Source organism: Scyliorhinus torazame, chromosome 1 (assembly GCF_047496885.1).
Source record: "Scyliorhinus torazame isolate Kashiwa2021f chromosome 1, sScyTor2.1, whole genome shotgun sequence".
NCBI classification, from domain to species: domain Eukaryota; kingdom Metazoa; phylum Chordata; class Chondrichthyes; order Carcharhiniformes; family Scyliorhinidae; genus Scyliorhinus; species Scyliorhinus torazame.
In genome coordinates this window covers 76625587-76638370 of record NC_092707.1, presented here as the reverse complement: position 1 = coordinate 76638370, position 12784 = coordinate 76625587, and the positions used below count along the sequence as shown (strand labels likewise).

The following is a 12784-nucleotide window of genomic DNA, read 5'->3' as shown; positions in this document are numbered from 1 at the left end:
TGTAGCGGGACAGGTAGTATTGAGGAAGCAAGGGGGCTGCAGAAGGATTTGGAAAAGCTAGGAAAGTGGGCAATGTAGTGGGAAATAAAATACAATGTGGAAAAGTATGAGGTTGAGCACTTTGGAAGGAGGAATTTAGGCATCAACTATTTTCTAAATGGGGAAATGTTTCGGAAATCAGAAGCACAAAGGGACTTGGGAGTCCTTGTTCATGATTCTCTTAAGGTTAATGTGCAGGTTCAGTCGGTTGTTAAGAAGGCAAATACAATGTTAGCATTCATGTCAAAAGGGCTAGAATACAAGACCAGGGATGTACTTCTGAGGATGGATAAGGCTCTGGTCAGACCCCATTTGGAGTATTTTTGAGCAGTTTTGGGCCCCATATCTAAGGAAGGATGTGCTGGCCTTGGAAAGGGTCCAGAGGAGGTTCACAAGAGTGATCCCTGCAATGAAGAACTTGTTGAATGAGGAATGGTTGAGGACTCTGGGTCTGTACTCGTTGGGAATTTAGAAGGATGAGGGGGGATCTTATTGAAACTTACAGGATACTGAGAGGTCTGGATAGAGTGGATGTGGAGAGGATGTTTCCACTTGTAGGATAAACTAGAACCAGAGGGCACCATCTCAGACTAAAGGGACGATCCTTTAGAACAGAAATGAGGAGGAATTTCTTCAGCCAGAGGGTGGTGAATCTGTGGAACTCTTTGCCGCAGAAGGCTGTGGAGGCCAAATCACTGAGTGTCCTTAAGACAGAGATAAATAGGTTCTTGATTAATAAGGGTATCAGGGGTTATGGGGAGCAGGCAGGAGAAAGGGGATGAGAAAATATCAGCCATGATTGAATGGCGAAGCAGACTCGCTATGGCCGAGTGGCCTAATTCTGCTCCTATATCTTATGGTCTTTTGGTCTAATCTATTCCCCAGTTTGCCAAAAATATTTTAAATATAAAGTTTGCCTCTGCCATTGAAGGCGGACAGAGGTAACGTTTTTGTCCCTATTTGTTGGTCTGTTTGAAACGAATATACCTCAAACCCAACTTGAATTTTTTTTTTAAAAACCTTGTACACATAACATATTTGTCCAATCTCTCCTAGTTCCCAACCACCTACTTTGCTCCACCCGCTCCTAAACAGCATAAAATTCAGCACATTTCTTCCTCTCTTTAACTCTCAAGAAGAGGCATATTGGACTTGAAACATGAACTCTGTTACTCTATCCACAGATGCTGCCATAACTGCTGCATTTTCTCAGCACCTTCTGCTTTCATTTCAGATTTCCAGCATCCACAATATTTTGCTTTTATCTTAAAATAACAATGACTGTTAGACATGCTGGCCCCATGAAGATGGAATTACAGATAAAAATATTTCAGAGGCTGGGATTGTGATGTGTTTTCAAACACCCTCCATTGCATGGTAAATTGATCAGCTATCAACCCATTTTGTGGGACAATAGAAAACATTGATACTGTTGTTGTATGACAGAAACTGGCTTGTGATAAAAGAAACCTGGAAGTACCTTACTAAACCACAAGAACAGGCAAGGATAAGTCATTCTGGGATACAAAGACTAGAGGAATGTCATCTCTTACCCAGCACAAGGGAGGACCCTGCCTCAAAAGTCACCTTCAGCTGTGAATTGGGGCTTATTCGTGTTACCTGCAGGGTAGTTTATCACTACTGAGGCTTGACCAACTTTGACTGGATTTCTAGACATTTGCTGTAATTTGGGGCAAACTAGCCCAAATCCATCACCCAAAGCCTCCGGCTTTAATTTATCTTCAGCGCATCAAATAAAAATCCTTCAGGTCTGCACTCAGAACAGTAAGCCAGCAAGTGTAGAGACTGGGGATGAGCCTGGTACAAGGGCCAGGCTGGCTAAGAGGAGGGGCAGACTGGTGGAGGTCGAACTCAGTGGGCCTGGAGGTCTGGAATGTATCTGCTTCAATGCACAGAGTATAACAGGTAAGACAGATGAACTTAAAGCCTTGATTCACATGTGGAACTTGAATGTGGTTGCTGTAACGGAGACTTGTTTAAAAAAGGGACAGGACTGGCAGCTAAATATTCAAGGATTTGGTGTTTTCGGCAAGACAGGGAGGAAGGTAAAAGAGGTGGGGAGTTGCAATATTGGTTCGAGAATATATTATAGCTGTCAAGAGGGAGGACACCATGGAAGAATCAAGTAACGAGGCACTGTGGGTCGAACTCAGAAACAGGAAGGGGGCAGTCACTAAGATGGAGGTGTACTACAGGCCCCCCAACAGCCCACAGGAGGTTGAAGAACATATATGTAAGCAGATTCTGGATAGATGTGGAAATAAAAGGGTTGTTGTAGTGAGAGACTTTTTCATTTTTCTCATATTGACTGGAAATCCCTTAGGGTTAGGGGTCTGGATGATGAGGAATTTGTTAAGTGTGTCCAAGAGAATTTTTTGGAACAATATGTGGATAGTCCGACTAGAGAGTAATAATAAAATTATAAAAGTCTGAAACCAAAGAGAAAATGCTGGAAAATCTCAGCAGGTCTGGCAGCTTTGACAAAGGGTCATCTGGACTTGAAACGTTAGCTCTTTTCTCTCCCTACAGATGCTGCCCGACCTGCTGAGATTTTCCAGCATTTTCTCTTTGGTTAGCGAGGGGGCTATACTGGACCTAGTACAAGGGAACAAGCCCGGCCAGTTCATCAAAGTTGCAGTGGGAGACAGTGACCACAATTCCATAAGCTTTCAGATACTCATGGAAAAGGACGAGTGTTGTCCTCGGGTTAAGGGGCTAAATTGGGAGAAGGCTAACTACAATCAGATAGGCAGGATTTGGAGGCTGTTGTTTAGGAGAGGCTGTTTGAGGATAAATCCACATTTGGCATGTGGGAGTCCTTCAAGGAGCAGTTGATGGGAGTGCAGGACAGGCATGTCCCTGTAAAAAGAAAGTAGGATTCAGGAACCATGGATGACCAGGGAAATTGCGAATCGTGTCAAAAAGAAAAAAGATGCATATGTGAGGTACAGGCAACTAAAAACAGATGACGCACTTGAGGAACACAAGGAAAGTAGAAAAGTGTTCAAGCAGGGAGTTAGGAGGACAAAAAGGAGTCGCGAAATGTCCTTGGCAGACAGGATTAAAAAGAATTCCAAGGCATTTTATACATATATTAGGAACAAGTGGGTAGCTAGAGAAAGAGTTGGTCCACTCAAAGACAAAGGAGGGAAATTATGTGTTCAAAGGAAGTGAGATCCTTAATGAATATTTTGCATCGGTTTTCACAAAGGAGCGGGACACGTTGATTGGTGGTGTCTCAGAAGGATGTGTAAACACTTTAGAACAGGTTGTTATTACGAGGGAGGAGGTGTTAGGTGTGTGAAAAAGCATTAAGGTAGACAAATTCCCAGGGCTAGATGGCATCTATCCTAAATTACTGAGGGAGACCGAGATGAAATCGTTGGGCCTCTAACAGAAATCTTTGAGTCCTCGTTGGCCACAGGTGAGATCCCAGACGATTGGAGGATAGCCAATGTTGTACCATTATTTAAGAAGGGTTGCAAGGATAACCTGGGTAATTATAGGCCAGTGAGCTTGATGTCAGAGATAGTGAAATTGTTGGAAAATATTCTCAGGGATAAGGGGCTAGATTCTCTGTTTCAGGGACTATGACCCCACGCCATCATGAAAACTGTGGTCTTTTATGCCAGAAAAGCTGGCGTCAAAAGGCCACAGATACACAGCCTTGCAGGCAGCTGTCGTGGTGCTCGCAGCTCCAGCTGCCGATACGGCCCTCGCACCTGCGGATCAGAGGCCGCGCATGCGACCATGGAAATAGTGCCCCCGATCGGCCGTGCGCCCGACCCGGACCACTCGTCCAAAAATACCCCAGTCCCGAATGAGGCCCCCCCCTGCCCTCCGATCGGCCCGCCTCCGACTGTGGCGGCTGGGGACTGAGACCGCTGCCGCCTTGTGAGTATCCTGAACAGCAGGACCATGAGTGGTCCACGCCGTCGGGAATTTGGCCAGCCGGGGGCAGAGAATTGCAGGGGGCCTCTGGCAATGGCCTCCGGTGGTGGATAATCGGCTTTTCAGGGGGCGGAGAATCACTGAACCGGCGGCAGTCCCGATTTCTTGCGGGAAGCTGGATTCTCCGCCCCGTTGTCGAATGCATCGGGGTGCGGAGAATCCAGCCCCTGATCTGTGCACATTTGGAAATGAATGGTCCTATTAGTAACTGACAGCATGGTTTTGTACGAGGGAGGTCATGTCACACTAATTTAGTTGAGTTTTTTGAGGAGGTGACAAAAATGATTGACGAGGGAATCGTTGTGAATGTTGTCTACATGGACTTTAATCAAGCATTTGATAAGGTCCCTCATGCAGGCTGGTGCAAAATATGAAAAACATATTTAGAAATAAACTTTTTCATGTATGTGTGCATCGGATGTTAATTAGGGTTGGGTATTTGCTGTACTGACATTTCAGGTATTTTAGATCCGTACTTTTGATTTAAACTTACACGAAAGCCTGTTTGTCTCTGTTTTTAGAAGTCACATTATTCAAGGGGTTAAAGCACTCCTCTGAAAAAATATATCTTGTTGCGGTCAGCCGAGAGGCGTGAGAGGGGGAAATTATCCTACATCTCTCCCCGCCCACAACAATAAACAGATTTATTTTTTCAGCTTTGTAGTTACAGAACACCAACCAGGCAGTGGAACACGGGAGGAGCTGCATAATTGTAATAACATGAAGTTAATAGAATATGGTTGAGGAATGGTGGGTTGGATGGCATGGTGGCACAGTGGTTAGCACTGCAGCCTCAAAGCGGCAGGAGCCCAGGTTCAATTCCAACCTTGAGTGACTCGTTTATGTGTGTGTTTTCTCCGGGTGCTCCGGTTCCTCCCACAGTCCAAAGATGAGCAGGTCAGGTGGATTGGCCATTCTAAATTGTCCCTTAGTGTCCAAAGGTTAGGTGGGAGTACAGGGTTACAGGGGTAGGGCGAGGTAGTGGGCCTGGATAAGGTGCTCTTTCGGAGGGTCGGTGTAGACTCGATGGGCCAATTGGCCTCCTTCTGCACTGTAGGGATTCTATAAAGGTTCTATGAATGCCCTCTTCATGTGTTTAAGAGACATAATAGCATAACCCAGGTGGATTCCCTTCTCCTTTCCCTCCCCTAATTGTGATAACATCAGGCGTGCATTACCTGCAAATAAAGTCACAGCAGGGAAGCTATTACTCTGCAGCATCATGTATTGGTACCCTAAAGTGTGATGCCAATGGGCCACCATATTTAATAAGGGGAACATATTCATTGCAATTTTATTCGAAATAACCACCAATCCATGAGCATTTAAGATTGTATTCCTGCTAATTATATGTAGCCATGTAAGTCGTGTGAAAATAAACACTTCGCATCCAATTTCACACCATGGTAACTGGAAACCTGCACTAATTTTAGAACGAAGCAAAGTAGTGTTCTTAGCACATCATACGTCTGACGATGCTAAGGGCTCTGTGGTCAGGCTGTTGTGATGATATATATTTGACTGGTGTTCTTTAAGTGCACGCAAGAGCGCTGCACCTAGTCATTCTGTAGATGCTGGGTGCCAGTCGAAGTATTATAGGACCTGGCCTCATTGCATCATTTTGACTTCACTTTGCGTGCATATCTGTCCGAGATGAGTTCGGGAACTTGGGCTGCAAAGTAAAGCGTGGGCAACACAGCCTGCTTCTAAACCACACTTCGTTACACATCCAACCCTGCAAGGTAGGGAGGGCCTCCCCTCGCACTGGTGGCTGGAAGTAACGAGTAGCAAATGCTTTAACTAAATTTGCATATGGAAGATTGCAACACACTCCCCATTTTAGGTCAACTGCCATCAATTCCTGAACTTTCTCACCGCTTATGCTACTTCGAACCGAAAATAGAAAGAAAATGATCGCTGCCTATTTAGCGAAAGGGTAAGATAAGTCTCATTCAAAGCAACCCCAAATTTATCAGTTCCTTAACAACACTTTCAAAACAAAATCTTTCATCTGCGACAGGTTCATAAAATATCAAGGAGATAACCTTTAAACGTATTTCTACAGCTGTGGGACTATAATTATTCGAGATTCATGATTGGTCCAACGCATGGGGTCTGTGTAAGTTACTTAGGCTTGCATTAAAAAATATATTAACCAAGTTAAAATCATACTTTTCTGCGAGGTGGAAAATAGATAAATCGTTCAGAAAATGAACAGATGAATCCATCAGCAAAATCGTTCATCAGCTTCTAAGTTACAAACAAAAACCTCACTGATTTCTGATCGCTCGCTGCAGAAAAATGTTTTTTTTTAAACTGACATGAACATTTCAATGGGCTATTAATGCCTATCACTTTCTGCAGGTTAGTTCAGGTTAGCCATTTCGTAGACCGCCGCAATCCATGCGGATTCAAACCACGGCCCGTGGTCCAGGATTTCACTCGGACGGGTTTTGACCAGCAGGCTATCTGTATCTATGTCTGGGTTTTTTTTTATTGCAGTGACTTCGGGGAGACACGGCGAACAGTAGATGTCGCCAGTTACACGGGGAGTCAAGCGCCGTGCTCTCGCCCTCTGCATTGCTTGAGAAACTTTGACATCTATTCCAAACAATATACTGATGCACTTTCTGGAATTCCGTCCACCTCTCCGCCCCCCCCCCCCCCCCCCACCGTGCAGATGGAAGTGATGTTGAGCGTTGCTACCTATGCCTCGGGGAAGACAGAGCGCCCAAGGATACCGTAACTGGGATCATCCAGCGCTCAGAGATACAGTGCTGCAAGAAATATTGTAAAGCAATCCGCGTCAAACATTGGTGCAGCTTCAGAAACGTGTAATCTGCAATATTACATGGAGTCCCCAATATAATGCAGGAGCTGTGCAGCGAGAACATCAATACGCTGCCTGGAAAATTAATGTGAATTCCATTCCCGGTACAAGTCAAGCACCGCCTGCAAGTTTGTATCTCGATGTGTGACCATTTGAAGGGAGTCTAAAGTCAATCTGATCACAGGTTCTTTGAAATGGAAACCAGGCATGTTTTTAACATAGGAATTTTACGACATTTCAACTGAAGACAAGTCGAAAGCTGAACCGACCGTAATGATTCGGTACTACAGAAATAAGTCACACTTCAATGGCGCAGTCATTTGAATCCATGTGAAGTTAAGAACCGAAAAATTCCCCACCTACGAACGCACGCACCATCAGTGTGACTGGTCCCAGTCACCATGTGTTGTACATGAGAAGGACGCCAGGCAGCTAGTATCTCTGCCCGCTAATGTCAGGACCATACAAAGGCAGGGCGCCTCGCAAATATACCACCATATATGATCAATTATGGCCATGTAACGGGTTGCAATTCATCTTGAGTCGAGCGTAGATAAAGTACCGTTTTTTAATCACCGTTTTTGTTATCCAGCTTGGATCGACGTCCTTATCAGGAACCATCGATGCAAAGGTGGAATTCAGGATTTCTGGAAACGACACGCATTCATTTTTTAAAAAAATGTAAATAAATAAATAATACTAACAATTATAACACAGAACCCACCACCTTGCCACCACCTGCAGAATGCGCAGACTCACTTCATTCTGCTGCAGCTCCTTAATTTATAACACTGCACACACCATTGTATATAAACAAAATACAGCAGACACCTAGCCTGCTGCCAGCCTTCTTCATGTGTCAAGCTTGCATAATTTTATTTAAAATTCAATGCAGATACAAATAATTATTTTGCGAGGAGGGGGGTCATTTTAATTTTTTTAAATCCTAATTTCCTTACCTCCAGTGTTCTTATTTCTTTTTGCGTGAGGTCATTTGATGTGGCACATTTAGTCCTTAACCCTTCCAGACTGGAGATGCTGATGTCTATCATATTTTGGACCAATTCGCATTGCTGCAATGCTTTCTGCAAAGTTAGATGCTGTTCTTCGCTCTTTGCCGTGTTATCTTCATCCATGGCTGGAAATTATTAATATTAAAAAATAATATTATAGGGCAGCCAAGAACTGAATCATAAATCTGAAGGAATTAAATATATATATTTCAAATTGGCTCCATGCGACTGGGTGGAATTTGATGGGAGAGACAGTGGCCTTGTTCGGTAGAGCAGATTGTGCTGTTGATGCTATGGAGAGCTGCGCGCTTCTGCTGCAGGTGTTTGTTGTCGCCGTTCCCAACAGCTTGCACCGGGTAGCTCTTTCTCCACCGACATCTTGGTTGTCAATCAAAGGGAGGGAGGCAGTGCGCCAGCTCTCGCGAGATTGAAATTGTTGCAGAAAAAAGCTCGGAAACAGCGAAAGAAACTTCTACTGGCAGCCCCGGTTGCTCTTAATTTCACTCGTCTTTCACGCGTTTTGCTATTGGTTTCTCCAGTGCAAACAACGTCGGCGTCTTTCACTCATTTCTGCCTTACAAGCTGGCAGATATTTTCACGTGTGGCCACATGGCAATGAAAACCACCGAAAATGGAAATATCTGCCTCTATTATGTGGGCTGGTAGTGCATTTTGCAACTATTCTAAAATCAAAATATATTCACAATCCTCACGAATGACAACTAGCTGAGACTAGAGACTGGCAGACGCTGAACTTATTTTCATTGGGATGATGAGCAGGAGCTCGGTGATTCGCTAAGTCTTTTGGGGAACATTTATATTTCATTTGGAGAGGAACTGAAAGACCACTTCATTTCTTACCGACGCTACAATTATGATGTATTTACAAGCTCAGAACAGAGGGTCCTTTAATTACCACGGTTGATTACCTGTTGGGAAAGGCAAGATAAGTGAAGTACCCTCCGCTTGGGAGTTGCATTTTAGACTCCAGCTGGGCCCTCATTCTTATTATACCTCATGGCTTCAGTGCTCAGGGCATGAAGTGGAAGTGCTTCACACCAACACTAAGCATATAGTGTAAATGCATCCTAGAACACTAATATAAAGCATATTTAACTTGTAAGCACAAAATTATTTTGTACAGTTTCAAACCTTTGATGAGCTTGGAACATTTATTTTCCCTGTGTAGCAATGGATCAGTAATTGATGTGTTCACTTCATAAAACAGCTAAAAAGATAGGTGGAAATAAGATTAAATATAATAAAACAACTTCAAAAAGACTATTTTTCAAATTGTAAATTCACAATAAGGTTTAAATCTAAGCATTATTACTTGCATTAATCTAATAATTTTTTTAAAAACAAGAAATAAATATTAGTGTAGGCCACTAAAAGCTCTAAAACACAAAATCGTAGCACGTTATATGTTGCTTGTCTATCAATAACTTTTCTATTACTCACTGTAATAGAAAAGTTACAGTCAACAAACACAAACCTAAGTAATCGGTTTCCACTGGCCAAATTGCAAAACTAACTAGTTCTGGAATGACATCCATAATTTCTGTGTTTTTTCAAACAATAAAGGTACATGATTTCAAAAGTAGGGATCAAAAATATGTGTTTAAACCCCCTGGGAACATCCTTACCTATGTCACTGGTGTGTAGATGGATAGATATTCAAGATTTGCATGCACCTTTGAAAATGGGGCACTATTTCTGAAGAACCTTCATTCAAATGATTAAATACTGTATTACGCATTCATACTAAAGATGCAACAAATAGTCTTCTCTCATTTCATGGCTTTCATATATTCTTAGTCAGCAGCTAATTTTAGCGCAAAAAGGGGTTAGGTTTCCTGCACAGACTATTTGCACATTTTACATCATGCTTGTAAATGGAGTATTGTGCAGTTGTGAATTATTGTTTGATTTGATTTATTGTCACATGTATCGAAGAACAGTGAAAAGAATAATCGATAGAGTAGATTGACAAATGGTCCATTGACAAACCGTTTTCGGTTACAGTTCGGAGAAGGGCCAAACAAAGCAAACACATGAGCAAGAGCAGCATAGCGCGTGGTGAATAGTGTTCTTACAGGGAACAGTTCAGTCCGAGGGAGAGTCGTTGAGGTGTCTAGTAGCTGTGGGGAAGAAGCTGTTCCTATGTCTGGATGTGCGGGTCTTCAGACTTCTGTACCTTCTGCCTGATGGAAGGGTCTGGAAGAAGGCAAAGCCTGGGTGGGAGGTGTCTCTGATAATATTGTCTGCCTTCCTGAGGCAGCGGGAGGTGTATACAGAATCAATGTGAGGGTGGCAAGCTTGTGTGATGCATTGGGCTGAGTTCACCACACTCTGCAGTTTCTTGCAATCTTGGGCTGAGCAGTTGCCATACCAAGCTGTGATGCAGCCGGATAGGATGCTCTCTATCGCACATCTGTATAAGTTTATGAGTCGATGCAGGCAGCCGAATTTCTTTAGCTTTTGTAGGAAGTAGAGACGTTTGGCTTTCCTGACTGTTGCATCAAAGTGAGTGGACCAGGACAGACTGTTGGTGATGGTGACCCCCAGGTACTTAAAGCTATCGACCATTTCCACTTCGGAGCCATTGATGCAGGCAGGGGGGAGGGGGGTGTCGTGCTACACTTCCTGAAGTCGATGATCAGTTCCTTAATCTTTCCAACATTTAGAGAGAGGTTGTTTTCGGTACACCATGCAACCAAGCGATCTATCTCCCTTCTGTAGTCTGATTCTTTGTTTGAGATACTACCCACCGCAGTCGTATCATCTGCAAACTTATGGATTGAGTTGGAGTTAAATCTTGCCACACAGTCATGTGTGTATAGGGAGTACATTACAGGACTGAGCACACATCCTTGTGGGGCTTCGGTATTGAAGACTATTATGGAGGAGGTGCTGTTTCCTATCCTGACAGATTGTGGTCTGTTGATGCGGTATTGTAATCTGATTCATGTTTATTTACAAAGAAATATAAAATTTATTATTTTTACCAGGTCATGAACATAAACATTTAATTTCTGACCTTGTGTAACAGTATTTAAAGACAACATAAATGTGTCATAACACACCAGTGAAGCTTGCATGACATTGCTCACAGCAGCTGAGGTCACATTATTACGCAGAATGGATGCTGGGATGTGTGAGATGGGTGCACATGGTCAGTGAAAGGATTTGGAAATGGGGGACATCATTTTTTTAAAGAATTCTCAGAATGTGGGGATCAGCATTTATCGCCCATTCCTTGTTGCACTGACAATTGAGTGGTTCGCAGATCACTTCAGAAAGCACAGAAGAGTCAACCATATTGGGACATATAGGGGTATGGTAGACAATAGGTCTCCTTTCATAAAAGAGAACCATGAATTTTTGGGAGTTTTAGAAAAATCCAAAAGCTCTGTGGTCACTTTTGCTGATACCAGTTTTTTACGTCCAGACTTTTTAAACTATTCAAACTGTAAATCTTGTTAATTTAAGTGCTTTTGATTGGTTCCTGGAGAATACGACACACAGAGTAACTGCTAATAAATAAATAAATATGTTCCTTGTGTATAATTGCTACTTAAATAGTTAAATCTCCATGTGAATCACAAACCGGGGGGAAAGGAGAAGCTTATTCTACTTCCATTATTAAATTAGGCAACTGGCTTTCCTTTGCGTATTCTGAGTAGTGTTCCAATAGCTCTTTTAGTGGGTTTCTTAGTGCATGTACATGTCTCTCTTTCCTCTCGCAATTAGGCACAGGAGTCATCTGGATTGGTTAACACAATTAATTTTATTCAACTTTGCATTTATATTCAGTTATAGGGCCGAGCTTGAGAGCGCTGGTAACAGCTCCACTCCCGGTATCGCCGATTAAATATTCAACAAATCATGTGGTGGTGGCCACGCTAAAAATTTGGAGGCAGCTCCGTCAACATTTCAAATTGGGGGTACATCGCAGCTGGCTCCCATCTGTGCCAATCACTTATTCGAACTAGCAAGGCTTGGTGCCATATTTAGTGCTTGGAAGGAGAGAGGGTTGGAAAAGGTGGGAGATCTATTTTTGGAGGGACAGTTCGCTAGCTTGGAGGAGTTAAAGGAGAAATATGGGCTTTCAAATGCAGACGGATTTAGATACAAACCTGAATTAAACAATTTTTTCTGGCCTTTCTGGTGGTTCAGCCGTCCACCTTGTTGGAATGGATTTCATCCCGCGCAGAATCGGCGGAGAGTGGTATCATAGAATCATAGAATTTACAGTGTAGAAGGAGGCCATTCGGTCCATCGAGTCTGCACTGGCTCTTGGATAGAGCACCTTACTTAAGCCCAAGCCTCCACCCTATCCCCGTAACCCAATAACCCCTTCTAACCTTTTTGGACACTAAGTGCAATTTAGCATGGCCAATCCACCTAACCTGCACATCTTTGGACTGTGGGAGGAAACCGGAGCACCCGGAGGAAACCCACGTAGATACGGGGAGAACATGCAGACTCTGAACAGGCAGTGACCCAAGCCGGGAATCAAACCTGGGACATTGGAGCTGTGAAGCAACTGTGTTAATCACTGTGCTTCCCTATGTTCAGGATGTACCAGCGTATAGCGGGGAAGGAATATGGTTCGGTTCAGGGGATGCAGGCAAAATGGATGGAGGAGTTGGGGCCAATACTAGAGGAAGGAGTGTGGTGTGAGGCATTGAGAAAGGTGAATGCAACGTCGTCTTGCATGAGGATGAGCCTCATTCAGCTAAAGGTATTTTTACAAGCTCACCTCACTAAAGCAAGGATGAGCCGCGTTTTTGAAGGGTCGGAAGATAGATGTGAGTGTTGTTCAAGAGGACCCGCACATTACACGCACATGTCCGGTTGTGCACCAGGCTGGTGGAGTTTTTGGGATCCTTTTTTGACACCATGTCGGCGATCCTGAATGTGGAGG

At 43.5% G+C, this 12784-nt stretch overlaps 1 protein-coding gene across 1 annotated transcript in view; it reads right to left on the bottom strand.

Annotated features, from left to right (window-relative positions):
• The window catches only part of ksr2 (kinase suppressor of ras 2), an 815194-nt gene extending 806971 nt beyond the window's left edge, over positions 1-8223 (bottom strand). Inside the window, exon 1 of the mRNA XM_072496823.1 lies at positions 7801-8223. Coding sequence (XP_072352924.1) covers positions 7801-7977 — 177 coding nt within the window. The 5' untranslated portion in view covers positions 7978-8223. The remainder of the gene's footprint in view (positions 1-7800) is intronic.
• Between the last annotated feature and the right edge of the window lie 4561 nt (positions 8224-12784).